This window comes from Pinus tabuliformis, chromosome X, assembly GCF_031772625.1.
Source record: "Pinus tabuliformis cultivar Carrire ecotype Pingquan chromosome X, CPIR1, whole genome shotgun sequence".
NCBI classification, from domain to species: domain Eukaryota; kingdom Viridiplantae; phylum Streptophyta; class Pinopsida; order Pinales; family Pinaceae; genus Pinus; species Pinus tabuliformis.
In genome coordinates, this window is record NC_142308.1 from 1129752213 (window position 1) to 1129774551 (window position 22339).

At 39.6% G+C, this 22339-nt stretch overlaps 1 protein-coding gene across 5 annotated transcripts in view; it reads left to right on the forward strand.

Annotated features, from left to right (window-relative positions):
* LOC149143811 (Glycosyl hydrolase family 47 protein) overlaps positions 1 to 22339 on the forward strand; it is a 425142-nt gene that overhangs the window by 16093 nt on the left and 386710 nt on the right. For all 5 annotated transcript variants that reach the window (XM_089447853.1, XM_089447852.1, XM_089447854.1 and 2 more), the window contains 2 exons: positions 2904 to 3023; positions 3146 to 3238. In XM_089447853.1, the coding sequence (XP_089303979.1) occupies positions 2904 to 3023; positions 3146 to 3238 (213 nt within the window). The remainder of the gene's footprint in view (positions 1 to 2903; positions 3024 to 3145; positions 3239 to 22339) is intronic.

A 22339-nucleotide genomic window follows, 5' to 3' on the forward strand; every position in this document is an offset into this window, starting at 1 on the left:
TAGACACATCATTCTTGTCTTCACTTGGGAAAATAAAATGGAGGATTGGGTAAACTTCTAGCATCCGATGCTCTTTCAGGATGTGTTAGGGCATCCAAGATAAGTGTAGTCGTAGAGGACCGATATTCTTTGAGGACTGGGAATCCAAGATAAGAATAGTCCTGGTGGAACACACCCTGAGAACTTGGGTGGGGTGTGTTCCGAGAGAGACAATGATGAGGGTGTCTATACATCATTGGTCTTGCCAACATTGTGCTCAGATCTCATGGAGAGATAGAGCTGTTAGTCAAGGCCTTGCTATGTGAAAATGCTGGTTGATATGATGCTATACAGATGGGGTTACCAATCCGACTCTTCTTATAAGAAATTCTTCAAATTGAGAATGACCAAGAACCATTATGAATAATGGCATATGTAAATGTGGTTTTATGTAATTGATGTAAAGAATAATAAAATTATTTTTGTAATGCTTGTCTTATGGGTTTCATGAGCAAGGAATTTTATTTTTAGTAATGGCTCCCATTGTGAGCCCTTAGGATTGGTCATAAAGTCAAAGAGAGTCAATGTCATGTATGAAGGACCCTTCTTGGGCATGTTACATTTGTATAAGAGTCAATGAAAGTGTCAAATAGCCCTCCAAGACAAGCACAAGAATCTCTCTTCAAGTCGGCTTCAAGAAGAATAACAATACCTCTCCAAATGACATGTTAGCCCAACTTGCTGTCAAGTCGGCTTATTTTGATGAGGGAACAACTATTTATAGGACAGCTCAGCATCATTTCAGGAAGAGAATTTTGGTGGTCATCAAGTCTAAAGGAAGAGGTGTGAAGTACAGCGAGGAAGCTTATTATCAAGTGAAGGAAGGAAGAGTATAATCCGAGCTCTTTTCTGGTCTGTTTTTGGGTTGATATCCTCCTCACCTGTGAGGTAGCAAGAGATCTATTGCAGCAAAAGGAGCCGATAAGAATAACATTCCTTATTGGGTAGTCGAGTTGGAAGAAGGTCAAGACAAGAAGGGAGCCGAGTCAAGCTAGAAGAAGACCCTATCCAAAGCAAAGAAAGTGAAGGCATAAGATAAGGTCTTGTAGACTTGTACATAAGCTAGGGTTTCTGAATTAGGATTGCAGACCTAATTCAAGGAGGCCGAAGGTTTGAAGCAGAAAAGGAGCCGAGAAAAGGGAAGGGGCAGAAAGTTGACTATCATTGTCTAAGGATCTCACCAAGGGAACGTGTGTCTTGGTCTTGGAGTGGCAAATAGGTTAAGGGTCTTGGTCTTGGTATTCATCAATTGGAATCTCTATAAGAGGAAGAATTTGTTTGGGTTTTCCTCTCACGTGGAGAGGTTTTGGCCTTGGCTGATAGCCTATATTCTGTGTCTCTTGTCTCTTTATGGTTTATGCATTGGTAGCTGTTTGATGAATAACACGAATAACCTTTAAAAGAAGATTCTAATCTAAAGAAGTAAAAATCACTCAAGCAATTACTAATAGAAGAGAAATCATTCAATTGCTACACCCTAGATTTCTCAATAATATTGGTGTAGCATTTGATCATCGGTCCAAGGCCAATAAGTAAGGCTTATGATGGTGCACGCATATGTTACAGTTAGAAGAAATAAATAATTAGAATAGAAATGCAACTTTCTCAAAAGTTACAGTAATACTTATAGAAAGCTAGAGCCTAGAGCAATAAAAGGTACCTTTGGCAAGACATCTGTGAAGGCAAATAGAAGCTAAAATGTTTGATCTTTTAGTAAAGATGTCTAAATCTAATTTTCTATTCTACTGTGTAGATTTTTTTAGAGCACTGTAAAAGCATGGACTATACAACATAGCTTTGCTTCAAGATGTCAAAACAATGGCCGTTCAAAATCTGGGGCTGAAAACTGCAGTGATTTCTTGTTTTCTCCCAAAATTAGGATTTCTTAATGTGGAGCAATGGCATGCATATTTGAAGTGAAATCTCATGCACACAATGTGCAGAATGCATCCAAATTCCAATTATGGGTTGTTTATATGGGTAACATCCCCATAAGTATTCTTGTTATAGGTTTGCTGGGTGTTGTCAGGGCTCAGTTATCCTTCTTAATGTAGGTTTAAGTTTTTAACTCGATCCACAGGTTTATCATTGTCATTTTTTGTTCAGATCAAACCTTGATTTGAGGTGTTGAATCTTGATAACTGTCTTTCTTGTATAAATAAATTTTCTTTGCTGAGGAATTAGGCTGTTCGTTGTTATTTGAAATACACAGTATGCCAATTCGGTGTTTAGATATTTGCTAGTACCATAGCACCTTGTTATCTTTGACTGAACCATACCTTCCATCAATAAATTTCACAATTTCGTCACGTCCGGTCTTTGATATTAGATTCTGTGGTGTCCTCCAAAGTAACCAATCAAAACAGAAGCACACACTATTGGATGATTTTAGGTGCAAATTTACCTCATGGTACACCTTGGTGATGAACAACTGAACTGGTATAGGTTTCACCACTTCATCAGATGCAATATATGCTGTGGAATGCAAATGAGAATTGTGTGAGTGGATATGAGTCATAATGACCCCACCTGAGGGCAGCTAATCCTGGGAATAATTGGGTATATATGGTGAAAATTATGCATTCAATATAAAGGGAAAAGAAAATATGTGGATCGTGCAAAATTCCTAAATAATCATCTTGCTTAGTTTCCCTGCCTACTTGGATTTCCTTCCTCTCTATGGTTCTCTGGACATGTATCTTAATGTAATTTGTGCATCAAATAAACATAATTGAATTGTTATAACATGATCCTAGTACAATTTCTGCTGTTCTATTACTTGTGGAGCTAGGTTTTTTTCATTTAAATGAAACATAATCATGTTGTGTTTCTTGCTTGATTGTGATTATTTTTTTTGAGTGCAGGTTCAACAAATGTTTTATCATGCCTTTGATGGGTATATGGAACATGCTTTTCCTCTTGATGAGCTAAGGCCTTTAAGTTGTACAGGAGAAAACACACTGGGTGGCTATGCATTGACGCTTGTAAGATTGAATGCTATAACCCTAGCATAGTATTCAATTAAGAAATTACTTTAGAGTGAGGATTATTGTTTTAACCTTCAATGTATGAGGTTGCTGAATACAATGACATTGACATCTCTCAGGTTGATGCATTGGATACATTGGCACTGTTTGGTGATAGGGAAAGATTTACTGCTGCAGTTCAATGGCTGGGTAAAAATTTGCATTTTGATAAAGTAAGTCTTATTTTCCTGGTTTTTGACGCGTATCAAGAAATTTCCGTAGATATTCTCATAATATTTGGAGGGTATCATGTGAATAGGACATTCCTTGGTCGTTTCCACATAACTGGCCTTCTACACTTTCTCAGGGAAGCACATTTGTAATGCAAAATGGCTTCTTTATATTCTGTTAAAAATTATGCAGGTCAAAAGCTATTCTTGCTACAATTTAGTATTGAATGCATTTGATCTGTTTCGAAGCGATTCAGGAGTTTTCCTATGAGATTGCGGTTATCTGTTATGTGTATAGGAGAACACATTTGACTAGATTATGATGACTGGTCCATAAAGGACAGGGTCCAAAGACAGCAGCCAGAAAGTTTTTGCAAAAGGAACATAATCGTTATGGAATTTTCAGAGCTGCTCATTTATTTCTGTGATCTTGTCCCTGGAACATAATTGTGGTACAATCATGAGTTGCAATTAGATACTGAGATGTTCCATACATATAATCTTCTTAATAAATTCTTTGTCAGATATTAAGAGGATATTGTGTCTAACTCGGAGACAATTAATGCCAATTTCAAATTATAACCTTAGATGATTCCGAATTTTGCTCTTCAATTCTGATAGTTCCTGCAGTATATGGGGATGAAAAGCATAACAAGTTGTGGAATTTTAAAGTGATTAAAGTTTCCCTCCTTTTTCTTTCTTTCTGTGTGATGCTTCCCTGGGGAAATCCACTGGGTACTTCTCTTCATTCCAAGGATGCTACCCAGAATAATTTGGATTCTTCAGGTCTCAAGGCCAGGTCAACAGTCAACAATTGGCTCACAAAGAGAGCAAGCACAAAGTGGGATGTAAACCTTGACGGTGGAAGATAACAAGTTCCTGAGCTCTTGGCCACTTGATCTACAACTGGTTGACAAAGTGATTAAAGTTTCCTTGAATTATAGGAAGAATTGGTAGTAATTTCGGAAGTATACACCATTGGGCACTGAATATAGTAAGCTTTCTTCTTGCAATATTGTATGCATAATTATCTGCGTAGATTGTCAGAGGAATGACATCAAGGCAGGATGGGATTGAACCTAGAGACAAAATATTGCTTTTCATTTTCATTAAATAACCACAGCCCTCTTTGAAATCAGCATATTCTTACTAGCAAATCACTGCACAGTATGGGCTATAATTTGCAATGACTCTATGTATTATTATTATTGATCATATATTTGGCATGAATGATTATTTATTAACATGGGAAGTAATGTTTTTAGTATTTTTGATTAAAAGCTTCATTGGACTGTTAATAAAAGCAATATCTCCATGGATGGATTCTATACAAAAATGGCAGGCCACAACTGCAGCCTCCACAACCACTATCAAATTTCAAAATCAGGTTGGCTAGTTACCAAAATACCTAAAAGTCTTAACCACCATTATTCAAAATGTTGCAAATGAAAAATAATTGTAGTCCATGAAATTGAATCATTAAACATAATGCTGTTGTTCTGGGCATAAACACATGAAGATTAAGCAGCAGCAGATAGAGCTTGTTGCTGCTCAGATTGTACAGGCACTGCAACAACAACTCAGGTCGGGAGTTGTCACTTTGATCCCCGACCTCTCCGTTCTAGCTTTCTCCCAACAATAGGCTGTGGGGGGTAGTCCCTATGGAAATGTGAAGATGAAGGACAAGTTGGCAACCAATGAGTTTGGGAGACACGATTGAGTGGCCTAGCTACTTGGTTAAATTTAGCAAGACTTAAGGATTAAATTTAATTCAAATGTGAGACCAGTGCCTTATGGAGTCAGTTTCTTGCTTATTATCAATTAGAAACCAAGTTACCGGATGGACAATCGCTGCTTAGATGCTTCACTAACTTATATGCCATGCAAATCCTAAGACGTAGGTGTGATGCAAGAATCATGGTTACTTTTAATTATATGCCTATTCTAAGTATAACCTTCCCCTTAACTATTTTGAAGCTAGTCTCCAGAGTAGGTTGTGGGAAAGAGGCCAATAGGAAGCAAGCAATGGCTTAATTAACGATACCTTCTGTTAGGCTCTAACCACCCGATGCCTCCGACAGTGTAGAGACTGTGGCTCTGATGATTGTGAGGTAACTGTGTTAACCACTAAAGAGTTGCTAAGCCCCTCAAGCTAGATGAGAAGGGTGGCCCTAAAAAGTCTATCAACTAAGCTTATGCTTGGAGGTACGCTATTAATGCAACTAGACTTAGAATTCTTATGCAAGGTATATGAGTGATTTCTTAGGTTAAGATTGTTTAATGCTCAAGTACTTTAGTTATGATTAGCTTTTATGACAAGAGTACTTAACAATAAATGGAAAGACAATCTTATCACCAAGAATGTGCCAAATTATCAAGTGTCGATGCTAAACAATAGATTTCTTCAATCCAAGGTAAAAGAGCTTGATTCAGGGTGAGTTGAGTTGATTGAAGTGAAAGATACAACTGCCACTTCGTGACAGTTGGTATCAGAGCCCACTTTCCGCAGGGCTTTGATTGAAGTTGAAGAAGTTCAACAGGGGCTTGTTGTAGGGTCGAAGTTGAACAGATTGGTATATGGTCTTAATAAGATCACAAGCAAAACTGATGGCAGACCAGGTGGAAGAACCTTAGTTGACAGGTGAATGTAGTAGGGATGCCGAGATAGTTTTTATGGACATGCTATTGGACCGTATGGAGGAGTTTGTTGCAGAGATGGCTTTGTTGAAGGCCGAGAATGATGAGTTCCAGGACAAGTTCATGAAGTTGGAAGAAGCACATGAGAACCTCAAGGTTCATACGAGTATACTGAATGGCAGTATGCACAAACAGAGAAGGAAGTCAAGAACATTGGTGCTACAAGAGATCAAGGTTTGGACGAAATATTGAAGTTGCAGAAAGCTCTTGACGATGCTCAGAATGAAATAGCTGTTTTGAAGAAAGTAGTTGGGCAGGGACCAATTGGAGGGATTGCTCATGTGAAAGTCAAGGAACCTGATTCTTATGATGGGATGAGGAGTGCAAAAGCTCTTGGCAATTTCTTATGGGATATGGAGCAATACTTGGAACGCCTGGAGATACCTGATGATGAAGCCAAGGAAAAGGTAGCTGCTCAATTCCTCACTAAGGATGCTAAGATGTGGTGGAGACGGAAGTTAGATCTGATTTCCAATGGTGATGCTAATGACATATCTACTTGGGACGATATGTAGAAAGCTTTGCAGGCTCATTTAGCCCATGAGATGAGTCTTGGGATGTAAGGACGAAGATTAAGTATATTAAGCAAACAGGGAGTCTACAGGCATATCAACGGGAATTCTCGAGTGCGATCTTGGAACTACCTAACATGGCGGAGAAAGACAAGGTGTTCAATTTCATCATAGGATTGAAACCTTGGGCATGCAATGAGGTGAAGAGGCAAAAGATCAAGACTCTAGAAGAAGCATTTGTTGCGGTTGATTGTCTAGTAGAACATTATGATGAAGGGACTGAAGAAAGAAAGAAGAAGTCTGATAAACCGAAGGAGAAGTCTACAAAGGAGGAGCATTTGAGATCAAATGACAAGTCGAAGATGAAGAAGCCTCTGAAATGTTGGTTGTGCGAAGAGAACCACATGGTGAAGAATTGTCCTTCTAGATCGACGGTGGTTGCAGCAGCACAAGCCGATGCAAAGAAGAAGAAGGAAGATCCAACAGTTGGGGTGATGCAGATTTTAGGAGCTGCGGTAGCTACGAAAGCTATCCCAAGGCGGGATCTTGAAAGGAACAAGTTGGAGTATGTTAGCATGAAGGTTGGGCAAGGCACTTTACTCACAATGGTGGATAGTGGTGCAACTCATAACTTCATCAGAGAGGAAGCTGCGAGGAAAGTTGGGTTGAAGTTCTCACCAACCCAAGCTCGTCTTAAAGTAGTGAATTCTCCACCAGATACAGTTATTGGCATGGCAGAGAATGTGGATGTGAACATTGGTGAGTGGTTTGGGAAGATCGACTTCACGATTGTGCGGATGGATGACTATGAGGCTGTATTGGGTATGGAATTTTTGAAGCAGTATGAGGCTATGATGGTGCCACATATGAAGAAGTTGTACATTTACGACGGGATGATGAACCTTTGGGGGTACCGACTGTGGCAGCTATGTCAACTGGGTGTAAATTGACAATGATGAATGTGGAGGACATCAAGCGGGATGAAGAACTCTATGAGAGGTTGTCTTCTGCAGAGACAAAACTTATGGAGCAGTCACAGGTTATTAGAGCATTGTCTGATAGTATCCTGGATTTGACAGGCAGGCTAGAGGCAGTGGAAGGAAATGATGCTAGACCAGAGACTCAGGAGGAGAGCCGAGAAGCATACATGCAGAGATTGGAAGAGGAGGATCCGGATAGGTGGATTGAGCTATTAGCCGAGGATGAGAGAGCCTTTGGCCTCCACATGGGGATGAGGCTCATTGTTTGCTGCCCGTGGCAGTGAGTCCTCTATACTTATGAGCAGACACTTGGGGCGAGATGGACACGATTGATAACAGGATGCGAAGATGGTCATGATGATGTAGGGAGCATGCGTTCTTGTGGAGGCGATGTTACGGTTGGATTAGCTACCCAACTAATCACCATCACAAGGGGATCCAACACATGATTTTCTTGCAGAGTTTGGCAAATTTGTAGCATGGAGCAGGTCATGGGTGGAGCTATCTGGGTGCCCACACATATGGATATGTCTTAGCGATGGAGGTTGTTGAGATGGTGTTGTCGAGGGCGACAACATTTTTAGAGTGGTGGAGGATGTCAGGCCCACGAGTTGAGTCGGGCGCGCTCATGTGCGACGAGTGCCCATATTGACCAACTCGGGCAAAGTGCGACGACATTCAATTAAAGACGACTGAGTTGTAGTAGGCATGCCCATGTGCATGCCCGTACTACCCAACTCGGGTTGATGTGCTATGTGGTGAACGCGTTGGGCCAGCGTGTCGGTTAAAGGCGTCAGGCAGGCGAGACGAATGGGCGTTGGGCAAGACGTGCAGACAAGTTGTGCGACGACGGTCGGGTGAGCGGGCGATCGACTTGAGCGATCCATGATAGAAGTGCGACGAGTTACATGTGTTGGCCGAGTTAATACGATGGACGAGCCGAACTTATAAGGGAGGGCTGACTTGAATATTATAATGGACAAGCCGATGTGTTGATTTGCGGATGGGTTGACCCATGGTGAAATGAAGGGTTGCGTCTCTTGGAGGTGCCACGACTGTGTGGCATGGATATAAATAGAAGATAGACGAATGGTGGAATCATCATCGATCGAAGCCGAACAAAAAAGCATCGAACAAGGACTTGGATGCAGGGAGCGAGCAAGAAAGGCGGAACAACAACAGGCAGAGTGCGGAACGCAGGGCCGTGTTTGCTTGGCCGAAAGTCGGGGTTTCTGGGCAAACCACAGGGTGGTGCGACAGGCGAACAATGTTACAGGCTGCTACACACAGAAACGCGATGGGCTGACAGGGCAACCTGACCCGAGGGCGACTCGACCCGAGGGCGACCTGACACGAAGGGCGCGGGTGCAGAATTGTGCGACAGGTGCAGAACTGTGCGACGTGTGCAGAACGGTGCGACGGTGTGTTGAACAATGCGATAAGGCATGGGAGTGTGCCAAGAGGTGAAGAGGGTGTGTAATAATCCGATAGAGGTGCAGAAGGGTGCGGGTGGACCAAGACAACGGGTGGTAGACACGATAGTGTCAAAGGAGTTCGAAGTTTGGGCAAACCGTGCACGGTGACACAACTTGGTTAATTTCCGTAGGCATGACTTGTAAAACATAATTGTGCTGGCTGTGCTTGTTGGCAGCACGACCGTTTTAATTTTATGTACAATTGAATTATAAAACTTGTGTTTATTACTGATATTGGGCAGACTTCAGTTTATGGGAGTTTCCCTTCCCTTTATGATGATGTGTTGAATGTTTTATCCGCTGTGCATATTTATTTGATGAAGATTAATTGAAGTTTATTTTCGTTGCGATGTAACACGTGAAGTAAAAATTGACTAAGTGTTTGGCTAGGCGTAGTCCGCACATTTTAGTATTGGTGAAAAGAAAAAATGTGGCGGTGCCGCTGTCACGGCCCTATACCTATGGTAGTCTTTCAACCAACATATAGCGGGTGCGACACCACTACATTTTTTCTTTTCACCAATACTAGAGTGTATGGACTACGCCTAACTTCAACACTTAGTCAATTTTCCAATCAAGTGTTAACAATGCAGTGGAATTACATTTACTTCAATTATATTTCATAATCTTTATGCAGCGGAAATCAATAATCATACAAGTATAAGTATCCACTTCAACAATAATGACAATTACTTGAGACAATTTGAAACCTTCCAAGATATTTCAACAAAGTAAATGCCAATGATCATCTTATGCCAATATTACTTAATGCCAACAATCAAGAGATGCTCGATTAGATTAGAACCAAGGACACTTAGAATTTCAATACCAATGTGTATTTATCATTCATAAATGGATATCATTACTAAAGCAAGAATGATCATGTGAGAGTACCAATTTTCCAATTAGATTGCCACTTAAGAGAAACAAGATACTTTAATGCTAACTCAAAAACTTCAAGTAAAGAGCACTTAGATCTTAATGTCAATATGAGGTTACCATTCACAATGATATTTTATTCTTAATTTAGTACTTTACACAAGACAAGCACATGTTAGATTCCAATGTTCAACAATCCTTCTTCACAATAGCATTTAAAACAATGAGAGCACTTGTGTAACTTGCATTCCAATTAAATGAGCAATCATTAACCCTTTAGGACAGCAGTAAGATTATGTATGACAGCAGTAGATAACTTATGAAAACAGTGAGCTACTAGTATGTCAAATATGCAAAAATGCTTCTAGATGCCAAACCAAACTTGCCAATATGAAATTGTGATTTAACAAGTCTTCTTATGATGTAGTTTCCAAAATTATATCAGATCTGATCACACTTGTTATGCAGAGATATCAGTCATGAAAACTTGAAGATTTATGCCAAAAAATTAATGCCCAAGTTGCTTAAATTATTTGACAATATGCTAGATATCTTACCAATCAATTTTACGCCTCTTAAATGTGTTTATCAGTGATATATCAGATCTGATTACTTTCATTACAGTCAGCGAGAAACCATAAAACAAACCTAATGATGAATGCCCAACTCGAGTAATTAATTCCTTAGTATGCTAGACAATTTATAAATTTATTTTAGGACCATTAAAATGAGATTTTGCCACTATTATGAAGTAATTATGACTGCTGTAGCAAAACAGAAATGAGAGGATGGGGGTTAGAGGCCAAACCAAAGGCCCCAGGCCTAGAAGGAGCTTGCCAAATTTTTTCTAGAGGCTGAAACACCTGCAAATATCAAAATTTGAGCCAATATCTCTTGTAAAACCCACCAATATTCAGTCCAGAAATTGAATGACCAACTAGAAGATGGATGAGCACAAACTAGGGCTAGGAAGAGGGCAAAAGGCAAGGGAAAAAGGCCTTATAGGCCAGCGGCTAGGCTCTAGAGCAGGGTTGCGGGGGAGTGCCCCCCCGGAATTCGCTCCTAATTTGCGCTCTGCTCAGGGGCTACCTCGGGAGCGCGCTTCCTTTAAAAAAATTTCGTTCCCTGTTTTTGAGGGAGTTATTAGGGGAGCGATCACTCCTTGACCGCTCCCTTTCGCTCCGGGAGCAATTTTTTAAGAGGGAGAGCGGTCAGGGAGCGATCGCTCCCCCTCTTAAAAAAGCGCTCATGTCCGAAAAAGGGCCGCACGTCGGAGAGAGGGAGGCGACGACTGATGGACGGAGAGGGAGAGGAAAGGGAGGGAAGGGGAGGGCGAAAAGGTTAAAAAGACCCTCTCCTCTCCTGTTATTCACATGTTTGTCTAAGTTGGAGAGGGCAAGAGAGAGTTTGGAGCTTGGAGAGAGCAAGAGAGAGGAGCTTGGAGAGAGCAAGAGAGAGGAGCTTAGAGGAGCTTGAGGAGCTTGCAAGAGAGATTAGAGCTTGGGATTGAAGGCCAAAGAGGTAGGATCTACACTCTAATCTAGCATTTTTGTTTTTTTATGTTCATTGATAAATTTTTTTTTTTTTCTCTATTTCCCTTTCCCATTCCAGCATTTTTTTGCAGACTCAAAACTTCTAACATCATGGCTATACAACTTGGCATTTTCTTCTTATTGGTTCTTTTTTTGGTTATTATGGTGTTCGAGAGTAGAAGAAGGAGGGTTGATCATGATGAAGAAGAGGATGAAGAAGTGGGTAGTAGTGGATTTGATGAAAACCTTGGAGAGGAGTACCTTGGTTAGGAGGAAGAGAGTGGACATGATGAGGCCCCAAAAACTAAACAAAACCAAACCCCACTGTGGAAATATGGTACTAGGTCTGAAGCAGGGAAAGAGGGTGGAACCACTAAATTTACATGCAACCATTGCAACAAAATGTACACAGGTTCATAGACCCGTGCCAGAAGACACCTCTGTGGGAAAAGGCCATGGGATGGAGATAAACCAATAGGAATCAAAGCTTGTGTAAGTGTGTCAGCAACAAAAAGAGCCAAATACATAAGGGAAGAGGAGGAAGCCCAGTACAAATCTAAAAAATCAAAGGGATTATTTGAACATGACTCACAATCACATGCACAAAGAACTCCTTCAGCATCCTCCCATGACAGTGGATATGGAGGCACAGGAACAAACATCTCATTAAGGCGTAGAACCATATGAGATTTCCTTGACGAAGGGTCTAGGAATGATGTGGATTAAAAAATTTACCGGTTTCTCTATGCATGTGGGATACCATTCTATGTTCTTCGCACACCTTATTGGCATGAAATGGTTTCTGCCATTAATGATGCCCCCAAAGGATACAAGAGCCCTGGGTATGACAAGGCTAGAACCATTGGAATTGATCATGAAAAGGCAAAAATATCACATTCTTTGGGTAAAATGATAAATTCTTGGAATGAACATGGGGTATCCATTGTATTTGATGGATGGACAAATGTAAAAGGCAAGCCATTGATAAGTGTTCTTGCTGTGTCTGTTAGTGGTGCCATCTTCCTTTCAGCATATGATTACTCAGAGAAGTTCAAGATCGACATCAACATCGCAAAACCATTACTTGAAACAATTGAACGTATTGGGCCATACAATGTCATCACTGATAATGTTGCTAATTGTAAGGCATCGGGAGCAATTATTGAGGATAAATACCCCAACATATTTTGGTCTGGGTGTTTGGTTCACACAATGAACCTTTTAATGCATGATATTATTAAGAACAAAAACCAACAATACAAATGGATTGGTGATTTGTACAAGAGAGGCAAACAAATGATGAAATTTATTACAACTCATAGCAATACCCATGGGCTTTTCCGCAGTCACTCAAGATTGGAGTTGCTGAAGATTGCGAAGACTAGATTTGCTAGCTATTACCTCACCTTCAGGCACTATTTGAAGGTAAGAGATTGGCTAGCATGGTATCAAGTCCACACTAGCAGGTATTAAAGGACAAGGCTACAAATGTAGCTGACAAGCAAGGTTTTTAATAGGTGGAGGAGACCGCTCTCTATGGTCCGTTTTGGCACGTGTGAGGCAAGTATTGCAATTCACCAAGCCCATTTATAACACGATTCGTTTTGCAGATATAGATAAACCAGTGATTGGGGAGGTGTATGAGCAAATGGATACCATGTTGGGGCAAATAAAAGATATTGTTCTGGAAGATGATCCCAACTTGTATACAGTATTCACAATTGTGTGTGTACATGGTGGAATAAACTTAATGTTCCACTACATGCCTTGGCGTATATCCTTATGCCAAAATACTACTCTCCATCTTGGTTGGGCCAATCTGCATGTGGGGGTGGGGTTAAGGCCAAACCCCATATAGATCCAGAGGTATAAGAGGGATAAATGAAAGCATTAGACAAGCTAGTCCCTGATAGGGAGGAGTATGCTAATATGCGTCTTGAATTAGGCAGATACTTTAGTTGCACTAGTTTGTTTGGTTCTTTGCATGCAATGGAAGATAGAGACAAATTTGATGCTCTCACATGGTGGGAAGCATATGGCGGCATGGGACTTTTGCCAAAATTGGCAAAAAAGTTCTCTCATAGGTTGTAAATACTTCTTCTACAGAGAGGTGTTGGAGCACCTACAACTTCATACATAATGTGAGAAGAAATAGACTCAATGAAAACTGGGCAGAAAGCTTGGTTTATGTGCACTACAACTTGAGGTTGTTGAGTCATTATTGTGATTGGGCTTATGAGGATCCAACATATAAAATTTGGGACAACCACCCAGAGGACGATAATTTGGAGGATGGCACTATACATCTTGAAGAATTGGAAGCAGAACTTTTGAGAGATGATGATGAAGCAACAACAACCATGCCACCCCCACCATCCAGTAGTAGTGCCAGTGCTCGAGTTCCAACTATTGTTCCTTTGCTGTCACCACCTCCATCTACATCCTCACGTGGAGGGCATGTGCCTTCTGGTTCTGGTCGTGCGACTATGCAGGAGGAGACTCCTAGAAGACCACCAATAGTACCATGACCTGCTCAGAAATTAGACATTTCTTGTGGCAAGAGGCCCAAGAATTAGCAATAGATAATAGATTTACTTGTCTTTTCTAGTTTCTAGTAGTTTTTATAACTGTTGACTCTTTCATATTTATTATGATATTTTTTGTAAACAATATATGACAATTTAAGTTTGAAGTTTGAAGTTGGCAATTATAACTCATTAGTAATGAATGCCATGTGGTTCAAAATCCATTGTCCATGATCAGCCTTGGAAGAATCACCAGGAGGGTTAGCCAAGGCTTTGGCTACTATATTCTTCATTAACCAATAGAGATAGACTGTTTATTTATACTATGAAGACCTGCCTCTGGAATGACCTAGGTCGGACACCAAATCTTGCCAATCACCTAAATCAATATTTGCGTTTGCTGCCCGTTGGTTCAACTCAGCTTCCCAACCCGAAATTAACTGTCGAACTTGAGACGGAGTATCAATTTGAAATGCTTGAGCTGCATCTCGGATGAGTTGGGAGGTGGTTTTGCGGCCTTTACTCCTCACTGGGCGAGGTTGGGGTTCATTGCCTTTGCGGCTCGGCCCCGGCGTCCTACCGCGTCCACGCCCTCCACCTGTCAGAGAGCCTTTGACAGAGGAGGAGCGAGCCATGTGAATATTTAAATTAGGATCATGAGGATGACAAACCTTGGAATAGGGTGTTATAACCTTGGGCTCACTACGGGTGACCAACTTAAAGTCCCGAAACCCTCTCGGTACAAATAAACCTGCAAGGATACCATGGCATACATGTAGATAACAGTGAGAACGCAGACTGTCTACCCAACAATTGTCTTGGAAAATGCTTTGGATCTAGCCCAGGAGTCCAGAGACAACCACCCAAGGCTCCCCAAGTCGTCTTAGGATAGGATAAAGAGACAGACTAAGTAAAACCATATCCGGGAGATCCCAATACTTATTGACAAGCAAAACCAGTGAGCAGTCAAGGTAGTAAACATAGGCCTCCATGCATGAGATATAAATAAAATGCCAGACCAGAAAACCCCAATACATCCCATGCGAGATAGAAAGATTCCATAATAAACAGAAACAATAGTGCAATATTTAGACAATCCATCATAAAAACCCATTGTTTCCTTCCAACAATTGCGGGTAAGCTTCCAGCTGACTACAGGCATCGAAATATAACCACTTCTCCGGTGATAAAATAGAGAAACTGAGCGAACAGGGGAGATGGAACAAGAGAAGCCTAGAAAAGAAACATACCTGCTGAGATAGATCGTTGAGGGAAGGCGGCCGACTGCACCTGGGTGGCGGACTGCATGGAGCTCCTTCACGTTCAAATGTCGAGCTGCCAACAAACCTGTAGCCTTATCCTCTCTCAGAACATGAAAACTGTGGTGTGAAGTTAAAATATTGCCATCATAAAACCCCGGCATAGAAGTGGTCTTGCCACCTTTCCATGTGTCATAAATGATAAGCATGTGCAATGCCACCTCTCCATATGGCTCAAGTGTGCGAGGGTTGGAGTGAAGCCACCATCCAGCCTTACTCTTCATCACATTAATGACAACGACGATCCCGATGCAACCAACTCGCACCTTGATCGGGGAAATTTCTCTAACATTTAAATTTTTGACTCTAATTAATTAATTTTCTGGCTTAGGATTAATTTTTATTTTTGCCAGAAAAATTAATTAATTGAGATTTGAGAGGATTAATTATTTTTCCACCCTCAAGTATTTTAGCCATGGTGTCTAAGTATGAGGGACCATGCACTAAATTTTTTTACATAAGATTTTACAAATTCACCCCTCAAAGGGGGAATACCCGTTTTTTATAGACCCTCAAATAACTTACCCAATTTTGCAACACAATATGATCTAGTAGACCAAGTGACTTGTAATAAAATAATTTAGTGAATTAGCTTAAATTATTCCCAAATGACTTTTACCGAAGACTCGACTAAACACTAGGACTCACTTAAGTTTTTGACGATAAATGCCACCCTAGCTTTGGGGTGAGGTTGGAGGGAAAAACTCTACTGATCATCCGTGTTTAGAAACACAGATAAGTCAGTGAGACAAAAAACCTCCTAGGACGAAATTCGTTGCCAAAATAATAGGCTTACCTAGGCCGTTACATACATACACTGTCTTACTAGCATCATTTACATTACAAATTTTGTAGATTGGGTTTACAATGACTCAAAAAGCGGATGGCTGATGATCCTGATCCTTTGAAAAATTTGGTACAACTATTTCCTTGGAACTTTGACAAAATGTGTGCAACGGAGCCTAGCATTGGATTGCAGATCATCGTGATCACTACAGCTGGTCCCCAATCAATGCCATGTGGTTCAAAATCCATTGTATGAATGCTATCCCTTTTTGCCAAGTTCTGGTGGCTTGGTAGTCTTTGAGATAGCTAGTGACAGGGTCACAAACTGTCTTGCTTTATCTGGGGAGGAGGCCAACTCTCCCTCCCTTCATGCTTGCCTTTGATAATACGACTAGATTTATGATGTGGTTGATCTTCTGCTCTTTGCAATTTCCTGGATCGAGCTAACTGCATTGGGTAGGTGCCTGTGGAGGTGCTAGGTGACTCCCTGCTCATGTTATAGACAACACCTCTCCAAAATTCTAACAACTGTTGAAAGGGGTCCATTTTATCTAGCATCTTTCGTACTTGAATACTGGTCTGCAAGGACATGCTTGTATAGAATAGGGCATGGGCAAACCATGATAAAGCTCTAACATGTTCCTTCTTAAGTTCACGTTAAATAAAACATCATATGATCATTCCTTTTCTTCCATATTAAAAAATGGATTTCCACATGAACAAGGCGTTGTGCACCCTAGAATGCTATGGCCCAATAGACTTTGCATCCAAGGAGAGTGACTCTCTAGAAAATGGTAGCAGGGAGAAGTTGCTCACACAAGGACTTAACCCAGTCCCAAGCAGATTTTACAAGGGGACAAAACTATAAAAGATAAAGGAGTTTTAGGGTGCCTACACTGAGGATAATAATGATTTTAAACACTCAGGTGAGTAGGTCCCCTATCTATAGACAAACCTTGCATGACTAATGACCATGCAAAACAAATGTCTTTTGGGGTCTAGAACTAGTGTTCATAGGTTGCATAGCTTGGACAACCAAGGTTTCTGCTCAGACTTGATTCTTCATAGCTTGTTTAGGGGGCCATTTATGACTGGCCTTGTGCACAACCATTTGTAACCATCAACAAGCTCTTACTTAGTGAAAACAATTGATCTAAACTTAGTTCATGTGCAGAATAGGAAGCTATCATTAAATGCAAAATTGAGGAGTTTTGAAGGTTGCAACCCAACAATGGTTATGATCATATGAAGACCCAGTTTGGGAAAGTTGATGTGATTATGCTTTCTATTTATGATTCTTATGTAACTGCTATTTGGCCAAGACACTAGCAGGGGAAGTGGAAAATTAGCAAGTTGATGCTATTTTCTTTTAAACAGATCCAAATCACCAAAAACATTAGCATTTTGTTTATGTTGTAGTCACATCTTTTGCATTCTGCTTGCAAATTTGAATTTGACTGAATCTTTTCTTGTACAAATATGCACATTTGATCTGTAAATTGGCATGGATATTCCACTAGAATAGTTTATCACAACAAATCTAATAAGTTTTTGCAAATTTACTTGAGATTAAAATTTAATATTTGAAGCTTAGTGCTCAAAACACTGAGATAAATGGAGAACAAAGTGAAAGAAGATAAAACAGATGAACACAAGATCTACCTTGCGAAACCCAATATGGGAAAACTAAGCCAAAAGGTGTGGACTATGCCTTACTTATTTCTTTTCATATATGAAATATAAATACAAAGAAAGAAGTACTCACCATGGAGTTGCCATAGATGTTGTGGCCTACACGATTGCCACAAGGTCTCTTGCGTCCTGTATTTCGATAATAATGTTCCACTCCTTTGCTTTGCTCAACTATGTAATAGTAAATCCATACAAGATTAGAACCCCACCTTTCCCTAGTGGCCTAGTATTTTAACATGTCTTAATAGTGGTATAGGGTTAGGGTTTATCCATGCCTCAAGTCTTGATTAGGGTTAGCGTTTATCCATGCCTCAAGTCTTGATTAGGGTTAGGGTTTAGGGCACTTTAGAATCTTCCTGAAAGTCCACATGTGACTAGCTCCACGTGTTAGTAATGGGAGCCAATGTGACATCCACTTGGTGCCACATTAATAAAAAATATTGGTTAGCTTGTGGTAGGCTTAAATTCCTCATACTAAGTTTGATTGAGGTGATCTTTGCATTGATGGAAAGCTCTCAATGTGTTGACAAATGTCGAAGTGTGGGAGATTTCGTTTGCAAAGTTTTGACTCCTAAAATGATTGTTTAATTCCTCAAACAATATCTATGAGTTTCTAGATGCCAAATCACTAAAAAAGGTCTTGCCCTAGGTTGGACCCTACAAGTCAAAATCTTCTATTTCTCCACTCAAACTACCAAAATAAATGACAAATTATATAGTGATACATTTTCGATCATACCTCCCTATTTTGGGAGGTGTTTGGTCGCCAAAAGTTTTTACTAAAAGGGGTGAAGAAATTTTTCCTCTACCTTCTACCTTGAGTACCATTTGGCCTTGCTTGGAAGTTACCCTTTCAATCCAACCTATTAGATTTCTTGTCACCCTATTCTAGTTGTTTTGAACTTATTTGCAAAACTGTATCCTCTGCTAATTTTGCTTGAGCTTTTGGCTCCAAGTCCTCTATGGTAGATAAGCTTTTCCTATCACCTTGGTTTGACATGGAAGGCTCATAGAGTTTCCCTTTTTTCTCATTCACTAATGAATAAATCTGCATGTATGGAAGTAGATTGAGTTTGTAGGCATTATCACTTGCTACAACACTTAAGAACGATATTGCAAATCTTTGATCTTTTATGAGTATCTGTTAGCCTTTTTTTAGATGTAACTCTAAATTGTATGATATGGGGAAACAAGTATGTGTATCAAAACGGAAACACGTTGGACCCCTTAAAAATTTGGAAATTGGAAAAACAATATTATTTATATATATTATAAATAATGTGTGATTTTACAAATAGAAATTATATTGAAATTTTGAAAGAAAGAATTTAACATTCTGATTCCGATTTATGAATCAATGAGCAAAGAACATCTAAATAAGAAACATAAACAAGTGCTACATCACAATTTATACCTAAACCCATCTCTCTATTATATCTGATAGATGATTACATAATGCAAGTAGTAATATCCAAAAATGGCCTTTGTAAATGAGGTGATATATTCAAAATCAACCTTTATATATGAAGCTACAATGCTACATGTATGGAACTATGAACATAGAAATAAAACGTGAGCTAAGCTAGTAAAACCCAATAGTTATCATCCTCATCTTCTATGTGTCATGGAAAATTAAAAAAGATGCACGTTCAACAATGGAATGGAAAAAGTACTTCCAATTCCACTTCTAGATTTCTCAAGATTCAGTGCGTCAAGAGAGATGTCCAAGTCAGAGGTTCTTAGATCTGTTATCGCACAAAGTGTCTAGGTACCGCGACAACACTCAGAGTAAGCGCTGTCACTCTTATCCTTACTCACTCCGTTTAGACTCTCTCCTAGACAGTTCAAGGGGGTTAGTCCCTAAGGTGAATGAATGAGAATTGCCTGTGAAACATAGGCTCTAGGAGGCTTGAAGATGGACAACTTGATGAATTTAGAACAAATCTTGGTCACTGAGATGAATAGATCAAACACTAACACGACCAAGACACAACCACAAGATAAAAATGATTATAGACCAGTGCCTTTATACTCAATTAACCATAGACTAAGTAAAACAAGTTATTCAAAGCAATTTATAAATGTGACAAATAGTGACGATCATGAATGATCAATGCCCAAAACTTTATCTAGCAATTAAATCCTATGAAAAATTATGAAATTTAAATGCTAAGCAATGATTCCAGATTTAAAATGATTTTCATTAATAACCTAGATCTAGAATAATTTATCATTCTCCAATAGTCAATGATTTTAAAACATTAATCACACCTGACAATAGACAAATCACTACCACAAAAATTAAAATTTTATACTTAGCATAAAAGACACCAAGGAACTTTAGATTAACAAGTTAATTATTCCTTAGGCAATTAATTTAATGTGGTAAAATGAAGAAATTATTTTTTTAATGTGACTAAAAATAATAAAATCAAAAGGACTTTAATAAATTAAAATTTTTAATGGGCCATAGGCCACATAAACATTTAATTTTTTTAAATGCAAAAGTGTGGGTCCTCTTATGATTTAATTCCTTAGTAATCTCATAGCCACAAAAATGATTTTTTTTTTAAAACTTTTTAGATTTTTAAATGTTTTTTAAATTTTTTAGATTTTTAAATTTTTTAAAACAAAATCAAAATAATGAAAAGCAAAAAAAATCAAAACATAAAAAAAAAATGAAATCATAAAAAACAAATAAAAGGAAAAGAAGAAGCATCAAAATTAAAATAAAAAATTTGAATCTAGAAGTTAACCAAAGTAAAAATAAAATAAAAATCAAATTAAAACAAAATCAAAATGAAACTTAACCAAAAAAGTAGATTTTTATTTTTATAAAACATCAAACATTTAACCAAAACTAAAAAAAATAAAAATGAAAAGGAAACTAACTAAACCCTACGTATATTACAAATAAAAATAAAAGTGAAACCTAAACCTAAGTGAAGCGAAAAGAAAAAAGAAATCGATTTTTGAGTGTTTGTTGTGTGTGCAGATCAACGGCGGTAAGGGGAGCTCGACCCAGGGGAAGAGATGATGCAGGCTGAGGCGGAGACTTGTTAATTTTAGGTATATGTTCTATGGTTAGAGCAATTTATTTCAATTTTCACAGTTAGTTCAATATCTTTTCCAGATTAGCAATCACATCAACATTAAAATAAACTGCAGATAGAACATAAACATAAATAGCAGAAGACAAGCCAAGACAAGAGGACACAAGATGTGGCGCTAGCCAGGGACAAACCTCAATGTGGGGAAACCCTTGATCAATTCTTCTTTTATGTTCTTCAATAGTTCAACAGAGAGAGAGAGAGAGAGAGAGAGATAGTACATTTACAACAGAAGTCAACACTTTGACTTATCTAGATAAGAGCAGAGATCATCTCTAAGAAGATGATACATGAGATTAGTTGAAGACATGCTGCTTCAACTGATTCTCCAAGGTGACTCCTTCACCTCTCATTGTGCTGCATCTTGTCATCATGCTACACCTCACCGTGCTGCACCATGCTGCATCCATCATCACAACGCTGGACCTCATGACTGCTGCACCTTATGCTGCACTGCTGCCCCATGTGCCATGGTTGAACCATGTTGTCATACAATGTGTCTCATGTGCTTGTAGCACCATGCTTGCCACTGCTATCCATGCTGTCCATGATAGCCATGCTGTCCATGCTTACTGTTGTACCATGTGCCTTCTGACATGTCACAGCTGCTGTCGCACTTTGCCTTGCCATACCTTGCAGCTGTCCCATATGTCTTAGCATACCACGCTGCTGTCCATGTGTCTTAGCAACACCATGTCACCTTGCTGCCCCATGCATGTTAGCAACACCATGTCACCTTGCTGTCCCATGGATGTTAGTTGCACTATGTCCTTGCTGTCCCATGCATGTTAGCAGCACAATGTCCTTGCTGTTCCATACATGTTAGAAACACCATGTCCTTGCTGTCCCATGCATGTTAGCACTATGTCCTTGCTGTACCATGCATGTTAGCAGCACAATGTCCTTGCTGTGCCATATATATATTAGCACTATTGTACTAGTTACCTTGCTGTCCCATACATCTATCCATCAGTCCACAAACAACCCTTAATTCTGCTACATGCTACTGTTGATTTCTGCCTAGGGTTCTGTGCATGTACTAGTCTGGTTAGGGCACACCAACTAGCTTAACGTATAGGGAAAATATCCATGTTTGCCTTGCTGTCCTTAGTGTTGATTTGGGGTAGCATCGGATGTGCTCTTGCCACAAAATTTGGTGGAGAGGTTGGGGCACATGAGATCTCCAATACCCAGAAAGGGTTTGGGTAGATTCTAAACAGATAAGGAGATATTAAAATAATTAATATTTTTAATGGAGTCCCTAAGTCCAAACTTAGGGAAAATAAAATATTAATGTGTATTAATATGAATCTGTGTTAGAGTGGTCCAAAAGACATGGATCAAGCCAGATCTAATCTTAGCTGTTGATTAGGGACTTAATCTTGGCTGTTGAGATGTCAATAGGAAAAGTATAAGAGGAGGCTTGAGGGTCACTTGGAGAAAACACCAGATGATCAGTGATTCTATTCTCTAGAGCGGGGTTTGCTAAGAGAGATAGAATCAGTGATCGGGAGAGCAATTGAGGGGCATTGAGTACAGAGACAAAGAAGGCAGAGATTGTGCCTGGAGAGCAGTACAACAGCCAAGGAGAGTGACG